Genomic DNA, 24,106 nt, shown 5'->3' with positions numbered 1-24,106 from the left:
CAGGTTAGAGCACTTGAGAAAATGCGATTGTGTTTGTGAGTGAGTAGGGTGTTACATTTTTTTCCATATGTTTTTGGCTCCATTAACTTCTATCAGGGAATACATTAACGTGGTTGCGATATTCTAACTTAGCTTAGCGTGCAAGCAAAAACGTTTTACTTTAATGTGGTTTCCTTTTTAAGAGCAGGAAAGGAATTAATTATATTAATTATTCTGGTAACCAATCAGCACAGATTAATAGGTATATGTTGCAATAGAAGAAAATATGTGTTGTGTCTGTAGTTAATACCATAAAGACTAAAAACACGTAAGACTATATATGGGAACAGTTTCTTTTAACAGGCTAAGGGCTAGATTTATTAAAGCCCTACGGCTGCAAGTTCTCATAAAAACTTGCTCTCCGTATTTATCAAGCAGCGGTCACCAGACCGCCGCTTCCCTAACCTATTCGCCACCTCTAAGGTGGCGAAATTCAATCTCCTCGGTCTAGTCAGACCGAGGAGATTGACAGCTCCTGCCCGCGCTTGATTGGCTGTGCGCGGGCAGGGGGCGGGATTGCACGCAAGCGCAAAATTGCGCTCGTGTGTAATTAGCGAATACCTGCGGGTAATTTCGCCCCGCCACAGGGCGAGCTGAGGCATACAGGAGCGCGTATACGCGCCCCTGTTTGCCTCAGCTTTAATAAATCTAGCCCTAAAAGGCTTGCGGTACAGCTATACTGACAAGACTTGTAATGGCTGCAGTGCTGCTTTAACGCTGAAATGACCATTTTTTCAGCATTAAAACACGAACGCACAACTTATAATCTAGGTGAGTATCTTTTAATAAAGTTTTGACTGAGGATATATTTTTTTAACAATAAATATCTAAACTCTTACCAGTAAATTCAGCTGGGAGTCCAAAAACTTGGACTTCACATATGGTGACTGATTTCGTACTTCCAGGTATATGGACCGTGACATATTGGCCCTCCATACCACCGCATTCAAATGCAAGAGTCTCACCATTATCCATTGACGTAATTATGCCACATCTGAAAACAGTAAAAAACTATATATGAAACTGTTAAATAACTTCTATTAAAGACTAGAAATTTAAAATTAAAGGGTCATTAAACCCCAAAAAGTTCTTTCATAATTTGGGTTGAACATACAATGTTAAACAACTTTCCAGTTTACTTCTATTATCAAATTTGTTTCATTCTCTTGGTATCATTTGTTGAAGGAGCAGCAATGCACTACTGGTTTCTAACTGAACACATGGGTGAGCCAATGAAAATCAGTATATATATGCAGCCACCAATCAGAAGCTAGAACCTAGGTTCTTTGCTGCTCGTGAGCTTACCTAAATAAACCTTATAGCAAAGGATAACAAGAGAATGAAGCAAATTAAATAATAGAAGTAAATTGGAAATTTCTTTAAAATTGTATGTTCTACCTAAATCATGAATGTCTAATAATTACTTTACTGTCCCTTTTAAATTATAGCAATAAGTAAAAAAATAAATACTGTACACTGTATTATGGGTTCCTCCATCTTTTTCAGAGTTTCCGATTCGTATTTCTGCCCCATTTATCCGGTTAGCACAACAGTCACCTCTATTTGTAACAGCAACAGTAAAGATTTGGTATCGAGATTTGAGATCAACCATCCACCAGGGATTATCTTGCTCACTAGTACCAGCGCATTCAATGAAGAGGTAATTGCTGGAGAGAGATCCATCAATAGCATTCTTTGATTCTCCATACATATTATAAAGACTGGACTGTGTGGCGACTCCTTTCTGAGCCACATTTGGCGCTGCAAAGTATTTAAAAAAAAAAAATCATTACATTTTTCTTTCATAAAATGAAGAGAGTCCACAAGCCACCAAATGTGGCATTAAAGGGACATGTTACTGTAATCCCCCCTCCCCAACTTAACTTAATGTGTTTTCAATAGACTTATTATACTACCTACAGAAAATAAAATGTATGAGAAATTGCTTTTTGGGGTTTATTTTTATAAATGAAATAGCTAGTTTTGTTCTTTCAAACCACAAGCCATTAAAATCTTTTTAAACAACAAAAAAAATCAAGTAGACTGTCTCTTTAAGTATAAAAATTTTCCATATAGGTAGGGATACGACAGACACAAATCAGTTATTTAAAATGCCAATATAAAGGTAAAGGAGCAATGTGTAAACAATTTAATACACTCCATCAGGTAAAATGGCTCAATGGGAACACAATAAAGAGGAGACAAAATTAGGGTGCACTGCACCTTCAACCTCCAGTTAACTATGAGGAGGCAAAAACACCAAACATAACAAATCTTTTAATCCCTCCCACTTTCCCATAATCCCTCAGTCAAATTGTTGCCTCCAGCGTGGAGTGAGGTGATCTTTATGTCATTTGATAGGGGTTCTCCAACTTATGAGGCCCATTTCCCCCTCAGAAAACTTACAAATAGGGCAGAAAGGTAGACAGAAGTTCAGTCAGGCAGTGATCATCTTCTCTCTGTGCAGATATGCCACCAGCCTCCTAGGTAAAATGTGGGCATGCCTGCCAATCTCCTGGTTTACAGTGTGCTACTCTTTGTTATAACCTTACAGATACCTGGAACTGTGTCTGCACTGCCTCAGATAGGCCTGTCTACTGGAAACAGACTTCTGCAGCTAAGGTGTGCACGATAGACACTGACCGGTAACTACCATGCACAATCATAGCCGGCAGGCTATTAGTATGATCAAGTACACGTGTTTCACATATCCTGGGGTCATAGGGCTTGATAATCAAAAACTTGCCGCCATGGAGAGAAATCATACAAAATCCTTTGAGATTTTTTTTAGACCATATATTTTAATATAGCAGTCATATATAGTCTTTGTGTGTGTACATATTTATTATGTGTTTATATGTTTGCAAATATATATATATATAATATATATATATATATATATATATATATATATATATATATATATATATATATATATATATATATCAATGTTAAAGCCCTTTGTTTGAGCCCTTATAACTTGTGCAATATCTTTTTAAATATTTTTTATTAGATAGTGTTTTTCTTCCTAAATGGAAAGAGTCCAAAGCTGCATTCATTACTTTTGGGAATTAAGAACCTGGCCACCAGGAGGAGGCAAAGACACCCCAGCCAAAGGCTTAAATACTCCTCCCACTTTCCTCATCCCCCAGTGGTTATTTGCCTTTTGTCCCAGGAGGTTGGCAGAGAAGTGTCAAGTTTGTTTTGTCTCTTATGGAGGCTAGTACTCTTCAACTTGACTTGGGACGGGAATTTTAAGTAATCCCATCAGTCTCTCAGTGAAGGCCTGGATGAAAGCTAGAGTCTGGAGATGCAGAGAGAGTCTTTCTGAAAAACCATCCCAACTCATATTAACAGCTCCTCAAGCAATCAGCGTTGTTGAACTTTGCTTCGCTGCCTGCTTTCCTCTCTCAAGTCGATGGCGGAGGTGCTGCTACTATTCATCACACTTGAAGGGCAGTGTTCCTGTTCCATGGTGTAGATTCCGGTAAGATCGTTCCAGTTTACTTCATCAGAATGTACTGTAATTTATTTGTTTCCTGTAAGGTGCTATCCTGCGGAATTTATTAAGTATAAAAATATAGGGCCTTAGTGAGGCTCCTTTGGTATCTTGGAATCAAGGGTTAATATTTCCCAAGGGGGATTATTGAACAGGGTTTTTTTTTTTTTAATCATGTTTGTTATTTGATTCAATCTGTTTATGTGTAGTGTTAACTGGGCTCTTGGCTTAGAACATAAGGGCCTTTGAAAGTGACGCAACTTTATGGTTGGGTGTGCTTTTTTTGGACTGTACGGTTCACCTTGTGACTGTACGTGTTTACGTTCTGGTCTTCCATTTCCGCATTCCTGACAGTGTGGCGACTGAAAAATTTGGGTCTGCTAGTGTCTGGTTCTAGGAGGTGATGAGTGCCCCAGCCATTGTGGGTGTCAGGTACTGTTAGATTTTTCTTTAGTCCATATTATTATATTCTCTATCTAGTTATGGAGGATTCTGATGCTGAGACTGTTCAAATTTCAGATTCAGATTCTTCAGCTTGTGATGAATGCGAATTGGCCCAGTTGACACAGGTCAATCAGTTATGTTCGATATGATATCTTAGAGCGCCTGGTTCCTCGGGCTCTGGGAATCATGGGACTGCTGAGCCATCTGCTTCTGGGGGTCCTATCCCCTGAGAGGCGAGTTCCCTACCATTTTCTACTACTACACATGCGGGTAACCCAGAATATGTTTATCCCTCCTTGCAGGGTGGCTTGTTTCCCCCGGAGGTTGCAGCACATTTTCGCTTTCACATATTTTTGTTGATTATTCGCCTGCAAAGTCCAGATGTTTATTTGTGATTGTGCTCATGCCCATTTGTCCCGGGTCTCCCAGCCTTGGGAGGTCCTGTACAGTTCCTTGTGGATATAGCTTTTCCTGAGTGTTGTGCCTTTCGCTACAGAATAGTGCGCCTTCGCATTTTACTCAGACATGTCTTTCAGTTATTGGATGATCCTATCCTTAATGGATATGGGAATCCGCAGTCTTCTGCTTCGAATGGCTCACCTCATTAGACATGTGGGGATGATGTAATCTCCTAATCTCTGTTTATTGAGATCTTTCCCAGTTTTTGTTGGAAGATCAGGGTTCCGTTTGTCTGGTCCTGCGGGTATGCCTGTTTTCTTCCTGGCTTTATCCTACGGGTTGCCTTATATTTTCTTTTATCCGGTTAGGATGTCTTTTATTTTCGATTATGTGTTTCCTTCGGGAACTTCTGGGATCGATTATCTCTGGTTGCTTCTTCGGAAGTTTGTTAAGGGACACGTTAGACCTCTGTCTGTTCTACCTTCCCCTCTGAGGGGGAATTTAGGCTACTTGACAGTTATAACCCCAGTTGCTGGGATTCAGATCTTCTGTCTCGTGGCTTATTCAGACACGTGGCGCCGGTTCTGCCTGGCTGGTCCGGTAGGGTGCTGAGTGCTCACATAATTATTTGTGTGTTTTCTTATTTTTCTTTACAAGTTCAAAGCATGGTAAAGGAGGACTTTTGGGTCTGTGTGGCAGAGAGGATTGTGTCAGTCCTTATTCAGCCTTCAATCTGGTTGACCGGGTCAGTGGAGTTCCGCTGCGTCATTCTCTTTGCTTTTGTTCTCCTTGGGGCCTAGAGTTTCTCCCTTTTCGTGGGAGGTTTGCGGGTTTAACGCCTCCTTACCTCTGTTTTGGGCAATTTGGCTTGCTAAGGCTCTGGAATATTCCTTGGACTTTTTCCTGCTGTGGTTCTCTTCTTGAGACCTTTCGGAATTTGTCCATTCCTTGGGTCCCTACGGGAGTTGGTTCCTTTGTAGGCACATGGGCAGTGTGTTCTCCTTGAGCTCTGTTTTGGGTTTATCTCCAGGGTTGCTATCTCCTCTGCTTTATGGGGGTGATGTGGAGATTAGCCTTTGTTCGAGTGACTTTGTCCTTGAGGTATCCCCTTGTTCTTGGTCATCTTGTGGCCGCCTAGGACTCTAGTGACCTTATTTTGGCCTTTGCTTCGTTAGCTCTTTGGAGTGTTGGACTGGCAAGGGGTGGTCTTATCCTTTAGTCGGGAATTGAAAGGTTTTATTGTTGTCCATTTTACTTTGGACATTGTATAGTTGTCTCCTGAGGGTCTGTTTTTTATATCAGACGGGGGATTTCAGTTTCCAGGTTTTCATTTGTTTGGGGGCTCGGACCTCTCCTCGCTCTGGTTCTTCCGGTGGCTGAGGTTCTCACTCAGCATTTCCTTTGTGGATCCCGTAGCGGGTTGTACCGGTCTGTTAGGTTCTAGAGCTGGTCCTGGTTTCCCCAGTTCCAGGAAACTTGGGCTGTGTCATTTGATGGCTAGTTGAACTGGTTCAGTTGGCCAGGTTTTTCTGGGCAATGCCCTTGGGCTTGCATTACGCCTATGATCGGTTCCCCTTGGTCGGCTTGCTGATATAGTGTGAGGACTTTGCTGCTCTGCAAGCTAAGGGTTTGCTATGGATCCTCTGCAGCTATGGCAGCTTGTCTGTGTGCTAGCAAGTTAAACTCTTCAGGGATTCCTTCCAGGTCATTGGCGTTGGAGATTTGTTCTCTCAGTCAGCTTATGGCTTGTGTCCTTGGGAAAGGTGCTCTATCCTTCTGGCCCCTCTGCTGGCCCCCCTTTTTTTCTTGAGGGGGCTTATACCTTTTTTGGAAGTGTGGTCCCTATCTTAGGGCTTCTCCTGTCTTCAGGAGGTTGGGACAGACGGGTTAACCTATTCGGAGGTCCACTCTCTGGGTTGTTCTGTCCATCGGGAGAGTTGCTGGCTCCACCTTGAGTCTATGTTCTTTAGCTAGATCCCTTGGTTACGGCCTTTGTCGACTGTCTCCAGGTGGTGTTTCAGGTTGGTATTCGAACACTGTAGTAATGGCTGTGCCATTTTTTCCGCTCGTTTTTTGAGCTGGGATTCTTCTGTTCCCCTGGTTTCAGACCTGCTGATGCTTGTGCTGGCCCGACTGGAGGTAGATCCTGAGATCCATTGTTCTTCTCAGATCTTGGGGGCACTTTGGTCCTTGTTGAGGTTCTGGGATCTCCTTTTATTTCGAGACCTATGTGTAGGTCTGGCGGCTTTGGTTGCCTAGAGTGTGTCCTCAATAGTGGAGGTTTAACACTCTATATTTTGTTTGCCGCTTTTTACTTCTAGCAAGTATTTCTTCTGTGCCATCCTGAGGATGGCTGTGGGCTCTTGACTCTGGTGTTTACCTTAGTCTGAGTCTGCTACAGGCAATTTTGCCTTAATACTTCACTGCTCTGAGTTCGGTTGATCTTTGGTCTCCATTTTCAGTTTGTCCTATGCGCTGGTTTGCTTGCTGCCTGGCAAGTGAAGGGTTGATCTTTGAAATCAGTTGCAGCTGTTTGCGCCTTGATTGTGGGCTAGTTAGCTGTTCCAATCCTTCCTAGGATGTTGGGAGAACCTTTTCTCTGTTCTGCTACCTGATTCTAAACCTTGTGGTTTCTGTTGGATTGGGTGTTGCCTCCCCTTGTTGTCAGGACCCATTTAAGTCTTGCAAGCTTGGTTTAAATTGGGGGTTTTCCTTTTATTGAGTTTATGGTAACTTTCAGTTTTCATTTGGTTCTCCTTGCCTTTTTCCCTTGGGAGTTTTGGCTGGGGTTCCTTTCGCTAGTAAGGGGTGTGTGGTTAGAGACCGACTATTGGGCGATGGTGTCTCCTGGAGGACTGTTGGCTCAGTTGAAGTCTGATGTTGCGGTCTCTAGCTAGGCTTCCAGGCTATCTGCTGGTCAGTGTCCTTGGGGCCTTTTCCCTTCCTGTTTTTTCGGCATCGGACGAAGCAGGGTTTTTTGTTGGGTAGGGGTTTTCAGGCCTGGTGCCCTCAGAATGGGCTGCCTATTGTACCCTCCCGTTTTGGCATTCAGTGTCCTCTATAGCTTGGGTATTGTTTTCCCAAAAGTAATGAATGCAGCTGTGGACTCTTTCCATTTAGGAAGAAAAACTTAAATTATGCTTACCTGATAATTTTCTTTTCTTCCGATGGAAAGAGTCCACAGCTCCCCACCCGCCTTTTTTTATGTGGGGCGTCTTTATTTTTTATTCTTCTGGCACCTTTTCACCCTGATATTTCTTTTTCTGTTCCTTGTTCCTCAGTAGAATGAATGGGGGATGAGGGAAGTGGGTGGAGTATTTAAGCCTTTGGTTGGGATGTCTTTGCCTCCTCCTGGTGGCCAGGTTCTTAATTCCCAAAAGTAATGAATGCAGCTGTGGACTCTTTCCATTGGAAGAAAATAAAATTATCTGTTAAGCATAATTTAAGTTATTGTGAGTGTAACTGTACTCTGTAATGCATTTTCATTTGTTTTGTGACACATTTTTGTTTTGCAAAACAGTATCCAGAGCTCTGTGGACGCGGTAATCATTCAAGCATAAATCATGTTTGCACTCACACGTTCACATTTACTTTCAACTTGTAATACAAGTTATAAACCCGACATGCGCAAACACCTGTGATAAACCCCTTTTCGCTTGCATGTAACTGTTAAGGTGCCGCTCATAATTTGACCCTATGTGCAGTTCCTGCTACTTTAAAAGTATGAATACATACTGTAGATTTGAATAAACAACAAATACATGATAAAAAGACAATGCAATAGCACTTAGTAGAAACAGCCAATAGGATTTCAGTAGCTCTCATCCTATTGGCTGATTTGAATTTGAAGAATCAGCCAATAGGAATGCAAGGGACGCCATTTTTAATCGCGTACCTTGCATTCAATAGTCAGTGTACGCCGGCGATCGTACGAAGAGGATCCTCCACGCTCCATGGTTGCTGGGCCTGGTCCGTGGTCATTTCCACGCCAGCTTGGTCCTGGATGAATAAAGAAGAGGGCCCCACTTGGAAGAAGACTTCACCGCCTGGAACAGGATCTTCTCTGCCGGACTTCAGGAACCGTGAGTACCTATCTGGCCTCTGGGGGTTAGAGTTAGGCTTTTTTTTTAAATTTTTAAATTTTTTTTATTTTTTAGATTAGGGATTGTTGGCAATCTTGAAAGAGCTGAATGCCCTTTTAACGGCAGTAAAAGAGCTGAATGCCCTTTTAAGGGCAATGCCCATACAAATGCCCCTTTAGGGGCAATGGGTAGTTTAGGATTTTTTAGTGTTAGGCTTTTTTATTTTGGGGGTTTGGTGGGTGGGGGATTTTACTGTTAGAGGGGGGACTTAGTATTTTTTTAAGGAAAAGAGCTGTTTAACTTAGGGCAATGCCCTACAAAAGGCTTTTTTAAAGGCTATTGGTAGTTTAGTATTAGATTAAGGGGTGTTTTTATATTGGGGGACTTTTTTACTTTCATAGGGATTAGGTATCATTTTTTTATTTTTGATAATTTTATTTATTATTTTGTTATAGACTTTTTTATTTTACTGTAATTTTAGCTTAATTTTTAAGCTTTTTTTAAGTTTTAAAGTAATGTTAGGTTTTTTATTTTAATTGTATTTTAGTATTATTTCAATTTATGTAATGGGGTAATTTAGAGGGTGTTAGGTTAGGGGGCTTAATGATTAGTTATTTACGTTGTGGAGTTTGGCGGTTTAGAGGTTAATAGATTTATTAGCATTATTGTGTTGTGTGGGTTTGGCGGATTAGGGGTTAATAGTTTTAATAGGTAGTTTGCGATGTTGGGGCTGGCGGATTTAGGGGTTAATTCTTTTATTATTAGTTGCGATGTGGGTTTGATGGCTGATATAGGAGCTTTACGTGTCGGGTTTATTTTTGGAAGGTGGGTTAGACTTTAACGGGAGTTTTGACATTTTTTTTATTTTCTTAGGCGCCAGCAGTTTCTAAAGTGCCGCAAGTCACTGGCAACTCCAGAAAATTGTATTTACGGTCATTTCTGAACATCGCCAGTTTATCTGACTTACGGCACTTCATGAACTGCCGGCGGGGTTTATTGGAAACATATGTAATGTCGCCCCAGCAGAGCTTGGCTAAAGTCATGTAATTTTGTAACTCTAGTGTCTACTTTTGTCATTTTTAGAATTTAAATACATATTTTCTATCTAAAGAGGCAGTGGCCCCAAGTTATCAAGGTCTGGCGGACCTGATCCGACAGTGCGCATCAGGTCCGACAGACCTTGCTGAATACGGCGAGCAATACGCTCGCCGTATTCAGCATTGCACCAGCAGCTCACATTGCACCAGCAGCTCACAACGCCGCCCCCTGCAGACTCGCGGCCAATAGGCTGCCAGCAGGGGGTGTCAATCAACCCAATCGTACTCGACCGGGTCGATTTCCGGCGATGTCTGTCCACCTACTCAGAGCAGGTGGACAGGTTATGGAGCAGCGGTCTTTGTGACCGCTGCTTCATAACTGCTGTTTCTGGCGAGTCTGAAAACTCGCCAGAAACAGGGGCCATCAAGCTCCATACGGAGCTTGTTAAAGAGAGCCCAGTGTCCTTACTTGTATACTATGGAACAAACTAGTATACCTGACGTCTCTGGACATCATACTGATCCTTTGGAAGGGGAATCCACAGATAATTTAACTAATTTCTAACAATGATTGCTTTGTAAGGATGTGTTTCCCCCTACTCAGTTCTGCCACTTAAGAGCTGAGTCTATTTTTCATGCTAGAGAGGTTTATGCAGCAATGCAAATGTCATTCCTGAATACTCAAGAGGTGTCAACAACTCTAGTAGAGTGACAATACAACAAACAGTTTTCAACGCGCCACTGACTTTATAAAATAAATAGGTGGTGCGTTGAAAACTGTTTGTTGTATTTTCACTCTACTAAAGCTGTTGACACCTCTTGGGCCTTCAGGAATGACATTTCCATTTAACAAACTTGTAAAGCAGTCACTAGGTCCTATTGATATTCTTCTAACAAGTTCTAAATATCAATGCAAATGTCATTCCTGAATACTCAAGAGGTGTCAACAACTCTAGTAGAGTGACAATACAACAAACAGTTTTCAACGTGCCACTGACTTTATAAAATAAATAGGTGGTGCGTTGAAAACTGTTTGTTGTATTGTCACTCTACTAAAGCTGTTGACACCTCTTGGGCCTTCAGGAATGACATTTCCATTTAACAAACTTGTAAAGCAGTCACTAGTGCCATACTTGCCTTAACTGCTTTCCTGCCCTATTTAATCATGGTCTAGTGGACCTCACTGCTTGGGTCTCTCACCATCTTATGAAAGAAAACAAAATTTATGCTTACATGATAAATTAATTTCTTTCATGATGGTTAGAGTTCAGTAAGAATTTACATTTCACTTTATTTTTCATACTTTTTCTCATTTTCTCCCTTCTCTTGGTCATATATATGACTGGGGGATTATGGGAAAGTGAGAGGAATTAAAAGATCTGCTATGTTGGGTGTTTTTGAGTCTTCCTAGTGGACTTGAGTTTAATCCCACATTTGATGGCTCATGGGGGCCTAGTTATCAACGTGTCTACTTTTCCTGCCTTCGCCGGCCCAATACGCCCGCCTAAGCTCGCCTCACATCGCCGCCGCGGACCTGCAAAAATTTGCCTAAGTTATCAAAAAAGCTGTCAAAAAGCTGCGCACCAAGTACGGGGCGATGAGCAGCGGACTGTGAGAGTTATCACTCATCCGATCTCGCTGCTCTTCGGCTTTTTGACAGCTTTCTTGCTAGCCTGTCACTAAGCACCCACACTAAACTACACTGTTCTACCCCCTATACCGGCGCCCCCGGAGCCCCCCACAACTAAATAAAGTTACTAACCCCTAAACCGCCACTCCTAGACCCCGCCGCAACTCTTATAAATGTATTAACCCCTAAAGCGCCGCTCCCGGACACCGCTGCCACCTACATTATACCTAGTAACCCCTATCCTGCCCCCCCTATACCGTTGCCCTCTATAATAAAGTTATTAACCCCTATCCTGCTGATCCCGCACCTCGCCGCAACTAAATAAATAGTTTAACCCCTAAACCGCCGCTCCCTGAACCCGCCGCAACCTATATTAAATTTATTAACCCCTATCCTGCCCCCCCTACACCGTCGCCACCTATAATAAATTTATTAACCCCTATCCTGCCCCCCACTACACCGCCGCCACTGTAATAAAATTATTAACCCCTAAACCTAAGTCTAACACTAACCCTAACACCCCCCTAACTTAAATATTAATTAAATAAATCTAAATAATATTTCTATTATGAACAAAATTAATCCTATTTAAAACTAAATACTTACCTTTAAAATAAACCCTAATATAGCAACAATATAAATAATAATTATATTGTAGCTATCTTAGGATTTATTTTTATTTTACAGGCATCTTTCAATTAATTTTAACTAGGTACAATAGCTATTAAATAGTTATTAACTATTTAATAGCTTACCTAGCTAAAATAAAGAGAAATGTACCTGTAAAATAAAAACTAACCTAAGTTACAATTACACCTAACACTACACTATACTTTAATAAATTATTCCTATTTAAAACTAAATACTTACCTGTAAAATAAACCCTAAGGCCTAGATTTGGAATTTGGCGGTAACCATGAAAACCAGCGTTAGAGGCTCCTAACGCTGGTTTTAGGCTACCGCCGGTATTTGGAGTCAGTCAGGAAAGGGTCTAACGCTCACTTTTCAGCCGCGACTTTTCCATACCGCAGATCCCCTTACGTCAATTGCGTATCCTATCTTTTCAATGGGATCTTCCTAACTCCGGTATTTAGAGTCGTGTCTGAAGTGAGCGTTAGAAATCTAACGACAAAACTCCAGCCGCAGAAAAAAGTCAGTAGTTAAGAGCTTTCTGGGCTAACGCAGGTTCATAAAGCTCTTAACTACTGTGCTCTAAAGTACACTAACACCCATAAACTACCTATGTACCCCTAAACTGAGGTCCCCCCACATCGCCGCCACTCTATTAATTTTTTTTAACCCCTAATCTGCCGACCGCCACCTACGTTATCCTTATGTACCCCTAATCTGCTGCCCCTAACACCGCCGACCCCTGTATTATATTTATTAACCCCTAACCTACCCCCCACAACGTCGACGCCAGCTACCTACAATAATTAACCCCTAATCTGCCGACCGCAAAGCGCCGCTACTTACGTTATCCTTATGTACCCCTAATCTGCTGCCCCTAACACCGCCGACCCCTATATTATATTTATTAACCCCAAATCTGCCCCCCCACAACGTCGCCTCCACCTGCCTACACTTATTAACCCCTAATCTGCCGAGCGGACCGCACCGCTATTATAATAAAGTTATTAACCCCTAATCCGCCTCACTAACACTATAATAAATAGTATTAACCCCTAATCTGCCCTCCCTAACATCGCCGACACCTAACTTCAAACATTAACCCCTAATCTGCCGACTGGAGCTCACCGCTATTCTAATAAATTTATTAAGCCCTAAAGCTAAGTCTAACCCTAACACTAACACCCCCCTAAGTTAAATATAATTTAAATCTAACGAAATTAATTAACTCTTATTAAATAAATTATTCCTATTTAAAGCTAAATACTTACCTGTAAAATAAATCCTAATATAGCTACAATATAAATTATATTTATATTATAGCTATTTTAGGATTTATATTTATTTTACAGGTAACTTTGTATTTATTTTAACCAGGTACAATAGCTAAAATAGTTAAAATAATTACAAAATTACCTGTAAAATAAATCCTAACCTAAGTTACAATTAAACCTAACACTACACTATCAATAAATAAATTAAATACAATACCTACAAAAAACTACAATGAAATAAACTAACTAAAGTACAAAAAATAAAAAAGAACTAAGTTACAAAAAATAAAAAAATATTTACAAACATCAGAAAAATATTACAACAATTTTAAACTAATTACACCTACTCTAAGCCCCCTAATAAAATAACAAAGACCCCCAAAATAAAAAAATGCCCTACCCTATTCTAAATTACAAAAGTTCAAAGCTCTTTTACCTTACCAGCCCTGAACAGGGCCCTTTGCGGGGCATGCCCCAAAGAATTCAGCTCTTTTGCCTGTAAATAAAACACATACAATACCCCCCCCAACATTACAACCCACCACCCACATACCCCTAATCTAACCCAAACCCCCCTTAAATAAACCTAACACTAAGCCCCTGAAGATCTTCCTACCTTATCTTCACCATACCAGGTTCACCGATCGATCCAGGAGAGCTCCTCCGATGTCATGATCCAAGCCCAAGCGGGGGGCTGAAGAGGTCCATGATCCGGCTGAAGTCTTCATCCAAGCGGGAGCTGAAGAGGTCCATGATCCGGATGAAGTCTTCTATCAACGGCATCTTCAATCTTCTTTCTTCCGGATCCATCTTGCAGACCTCCGACGCGGAACATCCTGCTGGCCCGACGGACTACCGACGAATGAAGGCTCCTTTAAGGGACGTCATCCAAGATGGAGTCCCTCGAATTCCGATTGGCTGATAGGATTCTATCAGCCAATCGGAATTAAGGTAGGAAAATTCTGATTGGCTGATGGAATCAGCCAATCAGAATCAAGTTCAATCCGATTGGCCGATCCGATCAGCCAATCAGATTGAGCTTGCATTCTATTGGCTGATTGGAACAGCCAATAGAATGCAAGCTCAATCTGATTGGCTGATCGGATCAGCCAATCGGATTGAACTTGATTCTGATTGGCTGATTCCATCAGCCAATCAGAATTTTCCTACCTTAATTCCGATTGGCTGATAGAATCCTATCAGCCAATCGGAATTCGAGGGACGCCATCTTGGATGACGTCCCTTAAAGGAGCCTTCATTCGTCGGTAGTCCGTCGGGCCAGCAGGATGTTCCGCGTCAGAGGTCTGCAAGATGGATCCGGAAGAAAGAAGATTGAAGATGCCGTTGATAGAAGACTTCATCCGGATCATGGACCTCTTCAGCTCCAGCTTGGATGAAGACTTCAGCCGGATCATGGACCTCTTCAGCCCCCCGCTTGGGCTTGGATCACGACATCGGAGGAGCTCTTCTGGATCGATCGGTGAACCTGGTATGGTGAAGATAAGGTAGGAAGATCTTCAGGGGCTTAGTGTTGGGTTTATTTAAGGGGGGTTTGAGTTAGATTAGGGGTATGTGGGTGGTGGGTTGTAATGTTGGGGGGGGTATTGTATGTGTTTTTTTTACAGGCAAAAGAGCTGAATTCTTTGGGGCATGCCCCGCAAAGGGCCCTGTTCAGGGCTGGTAAGGTAAAAGAGCTTTGAACTTTTGTAATTTAGAATAGGGTAGGGCATTTTTTTATTTTGGGGGTCTTTGTTATTTTATTAGGGGGCTTAGAGTAGGTGTAATTAGTTTAAAATTGTTGTAATTTTTTTCTAATGTTTGTAAATATTTTTTTAATTTTTGTACTTTAGTTAGTTTATTTCATTGTATTTATTTGTAGGAATTGTATTTTATTTATTTATTGATAGTGTAGTGTTAGGTTTAATTGTAGATAATTGTAGGTATTTTATTTAATTAATTTATTGATAGTGTAGTGTTAGGTTTAATTGTAACTTAGGTTAGGATTTATTTTACAGGTAATTTTGTAATTATTTTAACTATTTTAGATATTAAATAGTTCTTAACTATTTAATAGCTATTGTACCTGGTTAAAATAAATACAAAGTTACCTGTAAAATAAATATAAATCCTAAAATACCTATAATATAATTATAATTTATATTGTAGCTATATTAGGATTTATTTTTAAGGTAAGTATTGAGCTTTAAATAGGAATAATTTATTTAATAAGAGTTAATTTATTTTGTTAGATTTAAATTATATTTAACTTAGGGGGGTGTTAGTGTTAGGGTTAGACTTAGCTTTAGGGGTTAATACATTTATTAGAATAGCAGTGAGCTCCTGTCGGCAGATTAGGGGTAAATACTTGAAGTTAGGTGTCGGCAATGTTAGGGAGGGCAGATTAGGGGTTAATACTATTTATAATAGGGTTATTGAGGCGGGAGTGAGGCGGATTAGCGGTTAATACATTTATTATAGTAGCGCTCAGGTCCGGTCGGTAGATTAGGGGTTAATAAGTGTAGTTAGGTGGAGGCGATGTTGAGGGTGGCAGATTAGGGGTTAATAAATATAATATAGGGGTCGGCGATGTTAGGGCAGCAGATTAGGGGTACATAGGGATAATGTAGGTGGCGGGGGTGTACGGAGCGGCAGATTAGGGGTTAAAAATAATATGCAGGGGTCAGCGATAGCGGGGGCCACAGATTAGGGGTTAATAAGTGTAAGGTTAGGGGTGTTTAGACTCGGGGTACATGTTAGGGTGTTAGGTGCAGACGTAGGAAGTGTTTCCCCATAGCAAACAATGGGGCTGCGTTAGGAGCTGAACGCTGCTTTTTTGCAGGTGTTAGGTTTTTTTTTCAGCTCAAACAGCCCCATTGTTTTCTATGGGGGAATCGTGCACAAGCACGTTTTTGAGGCTGGCCGCGTCCGTAAGCAACTCTGGTATCTAGAGTTGAAGTTGCGTTAAATATGCTGTACGCTCCTTTTTTGGAGCCTAACGCAGCCATTCTGTGGACTCTCAATACCAGAGGTATTTTAAAGGTGCGGCCAGAAAAAAGCCAGCGTTAGCTACGCGGGTCGTTACCGAAAAAACTCTAAATCTAGCCGTAAGATAGCTACAATGTAATTAATAATTACATTGTAGCTATTTTAGGAATTATATTTATTTTACAGGCAACTTTGTATTTATTTTAGCTAGTTAGAATAGTTATTAAATAGTTATTAACTATTTAATAACTACCTAGCTAAAAGAAATACAAAATTACCTGTAAAATAAATCCTAACCTAAGTTACAATTAAACCTAACACTACACTATCATTAAATAAATTAAATAAATTAACTACAAATAACTACAATTAAATACAATTACATAAACTAACTAAAGTACAAAAAAAAAAGCTAAGTTACAAAAAATAAAAAAAAATAGGTTACAAACATTTTAAAAATATTACACCAGTTTTAAGCTACTTACACCTAATCTAAGCCCCCTAATAAAATAACAAACCCCCCAAAATAAAAAAAATGCCCTACCCTATTCTAAATTATAAAAGTTCAAAGCTCTTTTACCTTACCAGCCCATAAAAGGGCCTTTTGTGGGGGCATGCCCCAAAGAATTCAGCTCTTTTGCCTGTAAAAGAAAAATACAACCCCCCCCAACATTAAAACCCACCACCCACATACCCCTAATCTAACCCAAACCCCCCTTAAAATAACCTAACACTAATCCCCTGAAGATCATCCTACCTTGAGTCGTCTTCACTCAGCCGAGCAGTGATGGAACCAAAGAGGAGACTCGGAGCGGCAGAAGTTATCCTCCAAGCGGCGCTGAAGAAATCTTCCATCCGATGAAGTGATCCTCCAAGCGGCGCTGAAGAATTCTTCCATCCGGGCGATGTCATCTTCCAAGCGGCGCTGAAGAAGCCTTCTATCCGGGCGATGTCATCTTCCAAGCGGGGTCTTCAATCTTCAATCTTCATCCCGCCGACGCGGAACATCCTTCTTTACCGACGGACTACCGACGAATGCAGGCTCCTTTAAGGGACGTCATCCAAGATGGTGTCCCTTCAATTCCGATTGGCTGATAGGATTCTATCAGCCAATCAGAATTAAGGTAGGAAAAATCTGATTGGCTGATGGAATCAGCTAATCAGATTCAAGTTCAATCCGATTGGCTAATCCAATCAGCCAATCACATTGAGCTCGCATTCTATTGGCTGTTCCGATCAGCCAATCAGATTTTTCCTACCTTAATTACGATTGGCTGATAGAATCCTATCAGCCAATCGGAATTGAAGGGACGCCATCTTGGATGACGTCCCTTAAAGGAGCCTGCATTCGTCGGTAGTCCGTCGGTAAAGAAGGATGTTCCGCGTCGGCGGGATGAAGATTGAAGATTGAAGACCCCGCTTGGAAGATGTCATCGCCCGGATAGAAGGCTTCTTCAGCGCCGCTTGGAAGATGACATCGCCCGGATGGAAGAATTCTTCAGCGCCGCTTGGAGGATCACTTCATCGGATGGAAGATTTCTTCAGCGCCGCTTGGAGGATAACTTCTGCCGCTCCGGGTCTCCTCTTTGGTCCATCGCTGCTCGGCTGAGTGAAGACGACTCAAGGTAGGATGATCTTCAGGGGATTAGTGTTAGGTTATTTTAAGGGGGGTTTGGGTTAGATTAGGGGTATGTGGGTGGTGGGTTTTAATGTTGGGGGGGTTGTATTTTTCTTTTACAGGCAAAAGAGCTGAATTCTTTGGGGCATGCCCACACAAAAGGCCCTTTTAAGGGCTGGTAAGGTAAAAGAGCTTTGAACTTTTTTAATTTAGAATAGGGTAGGGCTTTTTTTTATTTTGGGGGGGTTTGTTATTTTATTAGGGAGCTTAGATTAGGTGTAAGTAGCTTAAAATTGGTGTAATATTTTTAAAATGTTTGTAACCTATTTTTTTTATTTTTTGTAACTTAGCTTTTTTTTTGTACTTTAGTTAGTTTATGTAATTGTATTTAATTGTAGTTATTTGTAGTTAATTTATTTAATGATAGTGTAGTGTTAGGTTTAATTGTAACTTAGGTTAGGATTTATTTTACAGGTAATTTTGTATTTCTTTTAGCTAGGTAGTTATTAAATAGTTAATGACTATTTAATAACTATTCTAACTAGCTAAAATAAATACAAAGTTACCTGTAAAATAAATATAATTCCTAAAATAGCTACAATGTAATTATTAATTACATTGTAGCTATCTTAGGGTTTATTTTACAGGTAAGTATTTAGTTTTAAATAGGAATAATTTATTAAAGTATAGTGTAGTGTTTGGTGTAATTGTAACTTAGGTTAGTTTTTATTTTACAGGTACATTTCTCTTTATTTTAGCTAGGTAAGCTATTAAATAGTTAATAACTATTTAATAGCTATTGTACCTAGTTAAAATAAATTAAAAGATGCCTGTAAAATAAAAATATATCCTAAGATAGCTACAATATAATTATTATTTATATTGTAGCTATATTAGGGTTTATTTTACAGGTAAGTATTTAGTTTTAAATAGGATTAATTTAGTTCATAATAGAAATATTATTTAGATTTATTTAATTAATATTTAAGTTAGGGGGGTGTTAGGGTTAGTGTTAGACTTAGGTTTAGGGGTTAATAAATTTATTACAGTGGCGGCGGTGTAGTGGGGGGCAGGATAGGGGTTAATAAATTTATTATAGGTGGCGACGGTGTAGGGGGGCAGATTAGGGGTTAATAAATTTATTATAGGTTGCGGCAGGGTCAGGGAGCGGCGGTTTAGGGGTTAAACTATTTATTTAGTTGCGGCGAGGTGCGGGATTGGCAGGATAGGGGTTAATAACTTTATTACAGAGGGCGGCGGTATAGGGGGGGCAGGATAGGGGTTACTAGGTATAATGTAGGTGGCGGTGGGCTCCGGGAGCGGCGGTTTAGGGGTTAATACATATATTATAGTTGCGGTGGGCTCCGGGATCGGCGGTTTAGGGGTTAATACATTTATTATAGTTGCGGTGGGCTCCGGGAGCGGCGGTTTAGGGGTTAATATGTATAGAGTAGCTTGCGGTGGGCTCCGGGTGCGGCGGTTTAGGGGGTAATAACTTTATTTAGTTGCGGCGGTGTAGGGGGGACAGATTAGGGGTGTTTAGACTCGGGTACATGTTAGGGTGTTAGGTGCAGACATCTCCCATAGGAATCAATGGGATGTCGGGCAGCAGCGAACATGAACTTTCGCTATGGTCAGACTCCCATTGATTCCTATGGGATCCGCCGCCTCCAGGGTGGCGGTTTGAAAACCAGGTACGCTGGGCCGTAAAAGTGCAGAGCGTACCTGCTAGTTTTTTTGATAACTAGCAAAAGTAGTCAGATTGTGCCGACCTTGTGTGCGGAACATCTGGAGTGACGTAAGAATCGATCTGTGTCGGACTGAGTCCGGCGGATCGAAGTTTACGTCACAAAATTCAACTTTTGCCGATCTCTAGCCTTTGATAACTAAGGCGAATCAGCCTCGCCACAAATACGCTGCGGAATTCCAGCGTATTTGAGGTTGATGGCTTGATAACTAGGCCCCATGGACTCTCACTATCACAAAAGAAATTGATTTACGAGGTAAGCAAATTCTTTTTTTTGTTTTGCAACTAAAACTAGTACTATAAACATTCATTAAATATTAAAGCAAAAATTGAACTTTATTTTTATATCAATTTTCACAATTAAATAAGTTTGACCTTCAGCTTAAAATGAAGTAGAGATATAAACTTCTTAATTTAAATATGGAAACTTGAGAATTAGAAGAACTAAATGAAGGTTAAAAGTATTTACTTTATAGTGTTGAAAGTTCAAGTATAAACTAATCTCTAGGGAAGTGAAGATCACTACCCATGAAAGCTTGTTTGTGAACACATTACACCAGTCTCTAAAACACACAAACATGCTTAACTTTTTACATAAAAGGAAATCTGTGAAGCCTGTTAGAGGGCTTATCAGCAACCAGAATAGCTTATGACATCCAGTTAGTAAAACAGTGGGCTCCATTACATATGCAGCATCGCCCGCAAAAGCTGGGTGATGCCGTTTTTTGTATGGTTTTGGTATTCAATATAGAGCGCCGCATATAAATGCGGCACGTATATTTCACCCATCGCCCGCAATTTTTACTCCCATAAGCTAGCATCGGACCGCGTCTCAAATCGGTATCCAATATTCAGCGCAAGGACTTACGTGGTGAAAATGGAGAAATCTTACTCCATTTTCACCTTGCCACACAAGGCAGCTGCAGCAAGCCTTGCATTGAGTATGGGAGCACCGTAACTCCTGAAACTGACTGCAAAAATAAACTAACACCTAACGCATGCGCAATATCTATCTACCTGTCAACCACAATCCCCCACCACAATAACTGATAAAGTGTATTAACCCTTATATCCGCCATCAAACCCACATCGGAACTACAAATAAAGTATTAACCCCTATATCCGCCAACCCCAATATCGCAAACTACCTATTAAAACTATTAACCCCTAATCTGCCATTAACCCACAACGCAAACTACCTATTAAAGTATTAACCCCTAAACCACCAAAACCCACAACACAATAAACCTATCAATGTATTAACCCCTAAACCGCCAAAGCCCACAACACAATAAACCTATCAAAGTATTAACCCCTAAACCGCCAAAGCCCACAACGCAAATAAAAAATTAAATTACTAAGCCCCCTAACCTAACACCCCCTAAATGAACCCAAATTACCTAAATTACAAAATACTAAAGATACTATTAAAATAAAAAAAAACTAACACTACTTTAAAAATAAAAATAAACTAAGTATAAATTAAAGGGATAGTCTAGTCAAAATTAAAATTCTGGTGTAGACTGTCCCTTTAAGCTACAATTACATAAAATAAAAAAATCTAAGATTACAGAAAATAAAAAACAAAATTACAAAATTTAAAAAAAGTATACCTAATCCCTATGAAAATAAAAAGCTCCCCCCAAATAAAAACACCCCCTACTCTAAGAATAAACTACCAGTAGCCCTTAAAAGGGCTTTTTGCAGGGCATTGCCCCAAGATAAACAGCTCTTTTACATCAAAATACACAACGTCCCCCGTAACAGTAAAACCCACCCACCAAACCCCCCAAAATAAAAGAACCTAACACTAAAAAACCTAAACTACCCATTGCCCTGAAAAGGGCATTTGTTTGGGCATTGCCCTTAAAAGGGCATTTAGCTTTTACAAAGTGCCCACCCTAATCTAAATAAAAAAAAAACTAAAAAAAATTAAAACAAAAAGAACCCAGGTTGATACTTACCATTCCTGAAGTCGGGCGGAGAAGGTCCTGTCCCATGCGGTGAAGTCTTCTTCCAAGTGGTGATCACTTCTTCCAGGAACAATCTAGTGTGGAGCTGAGGGCGGAGCTGATGGCCGTGGAGCTGAAGACAGGCGACCCTAGAATTGAAGACCGACGATCCTGGAACTGAAGACCGACGACCCTGGAACTGAAGACCGGTGACCACAGAGCCATGGAGTGTGGAGGATCCTCTTCATATGATCACCGCCGTAGACTGGATAGTGAATTCAAGGTACGCGATTAAAAATGGTGACCTCTTCTTCCAGGAACAATCCGTCGCAGAGCTGAAAACCGATGACCGTGGAGCTGAAGACCGGCGACCCTAGAACTGAAGACCGACGATCCTGGAACTGAAGACCGGCGACCCTGGAACTTAAGACCGGCGACCGCGGAGCCATGGAGCGTGTAGGATCCTCTTCATACCATCGCCGCCGTACACTGGATAGTGAATTCAAGGTACGCAATTAAAAATGGTGACCTCTTCTTCCAGGAACAATCCGGTGTGGAGCAGAGGGCGGAGCTGAAGACCGATGACCGCGGAGCTGAAGGCCCGGCGACCCTGGAACTGAAGACCGGCGACTCTGGAACTGAAGACTGGTGACCCTGGAACTGAAGACCGGCGACCGCAGAGCCATGGAGCGTGGAGGATCCTCTTTATACGATCGCCACCGTACACTGGATAGTGAATTTAAGGTACGCGATTAAAAATGGTGTCCCTTGAATTCCTATTGGCTGATTTGATTCTTCAAAGTCAAATCAGCCAATAGGATGAATGCTACTCAAATCCTATTGGCTATTTAAATCAGCCAATAGGATGAGAGCTACTAAAATTCTATTGGCTATTCAAATCAGCCAATAGAATTTCAGTAGCTCTCATCCTTCAACTCCGCTCTCCGTTCCGTGCCGGATTGTTCCTGGAAGAAAAGGTCGCCGCTTGGAAGAAGACTTCACCGCATGAGACAGGACCTTCTCCACCGGACTTCAGGAATGTGAGTATCAACCTGGGGGTTAGACCTAGTTTGTTTTTGTTTTTATTTAGATTAGGGTGGGCACTTTGTAAAAGGGCCAAATGCTCTTTTAAGGGCAATGCCCAAACAAATGCCCTTTTCAGGGCAATGGGTAGTTTAGGTTTTTTAGTGTTAAGTTCTTTTATTTTGGGGGTTATTTACTGTTAGGGGGGATTTTGTGTATTTTGATGTAAAAGAGCTGATTATCTTGGGGCAATGCCCTGCAAAAAGCCCTTTTAAGGGCTACTGGTAGTTTATTCTTAAAGTAGGGGGGGCTCTTTTTATTTTCATAGGGATTAGGTATAATTTTTTAAAATTTGGTAATTTTGTTTTTTATTTTCTGCAATTTTAGTTTTTTTTCTGTAATTGTAGCTTAAAGGGACAGTCTATACCAGAATTTTAATTTTGATTAGACTGTCCCTTTAATTTATACTTAGTTTATTTTTATTTTTAAAGTAGTGTTAGGTTTTTTTATATTAATAGTAACTTTAGTATTTTGTAATTTAGGTAATTTGGATTCATTTAGGGGGTGTTAGGTTAGGGGGTGTTAGGTTAGGGGGGCTTAATAATTTAATTATTTGTTTGCGTGGTGGGCTTTTGCGATTTAGGGGTTAATACTTTGACAGGTTTATTGTGTTGTGGGGTTTGGCGGTTTAGGGGTTAATACTTTAATAGGTAGTTTGTGTTTTGGGTTAATGGTGGATTAGGGGTTAATAGTTTTAATAGGTAGTTTGCGATGTTGGGTTTGGCGGATTTAGGGGTTAATACTTTAGTTATTACTTGCGGTGTGGGTTTGATGACAGATATAGGGGTTAATAGTTTAATTAGGCATATTGCGTTGTGGGGGGTTGTCGGTTTAGGGGTTAATACTTTTATTAGTTCAGATGTGGGATTAATGGTGAATATAGGAATTTTACGTGTCAGGCTTATTTATGGGAGGCGGGTTAGACTTTTACGGGAGATTTTATATATTTTTTACTTTTCTTAGGAGCCGGCAGTTTTTAAAGTGCCGTAAGTCACTGGCGACTCCAGAAATTTGTATTTACGCTCATTTCTGGATATCGCTAGTTTTTCAGACTTACGGCACTTTATGAACTGCTGGCGCCCTATATGTAATACCCCGATGTGCGAGATGAAATTACGGGCGGCGCGGGTTGTAGCGCTTGTGCTGAAGCCTGTGCCGTATATATAATCTCGCCCAGTGTGCTAATTTTCCAATCACTACTCCCGTTAAACAGCTTTTAATTTAATTCTGTTTATGTTTACTTTTCCCTGATCTGTATTACATTATAATTAATTTTCCAAGTATTGTCAGTGTTTACAGGTAGTAAATGAATACAGTAAGTACCTCCATTGGGTGTCTTGAATATAATTTGTGGCTCTGGAACATCTGAAAATACAGGAATAAAATAAATATTAAAAATTCAAAAATTCAAAATGATAAAAACACTAATATAATGAATTCTTCTAAATTGATAAACTTTGTTATTTTAATGGACTTGTGCATTTGTCTTGGAATAAAAGCAAAATGGATATTTGTTTCTTTTTTACAGATCCAATATTCGAAAGAATTGCAGAGGGAAAATTGACAAAAACAAATGAATATTGCAGAATTCAGCAATATTCCTTCATTTTCTTAAAAAATGCTAAAATACTTACCTACACGAGCTAGAGCGTGCGCTTGGCTTGGCCCGGGCTCTGGAGTGTAGAGG

At 40.6% G+C, this 24,106-nt stretch overlaps 1 protein-coding gene across 1 annotated transcript in view; it reads right to left on the bottom strand.

Moving 5' to 3' along the window:
• The window catches only part of LOC128666463 (uncharacterized), a 263,279-nt gene that overhangs the window by 185,550 nt on the left and 53,623 nt on the right, over positions 1-24,106 (bottom strand). Inside the window, exons 5-7 of the mRNA XM_053721074.1 lie at positions 23,743-23,784; positions 1,515-1,800; positions 879-1,033 (exon numbers count right to left, since the gene is read on the bottom strand). Of these exons, the coding sequence (XP_053577049.1) occupies positions 879-1,033; positions 1,515-1,800; positions 23,743-23,784 (483 nt within the window). The remainder of the gene's footprint in view (positions 1-878; positions 1,034-1,514; positions 1,801-23,742; positions 23,785-24,106) is intronic.

Source organism: Bombina bombina, chromosome 7 (assembly GCF_027579735.1).
Source record: "Bombina bombina isolate aBomBom1 chromosome 7, aBomBom1.pri, whole genome shotgun sequence".
Lineage (NCBI taxonomy): Eukaryota > Metazoa > Chordata > Amphibia > Anura > Bombinatoridae > Bombina > Bombina bombina.
This window is presented reverse-complemented; position numbering and strand designations above follow the sequence as displayed.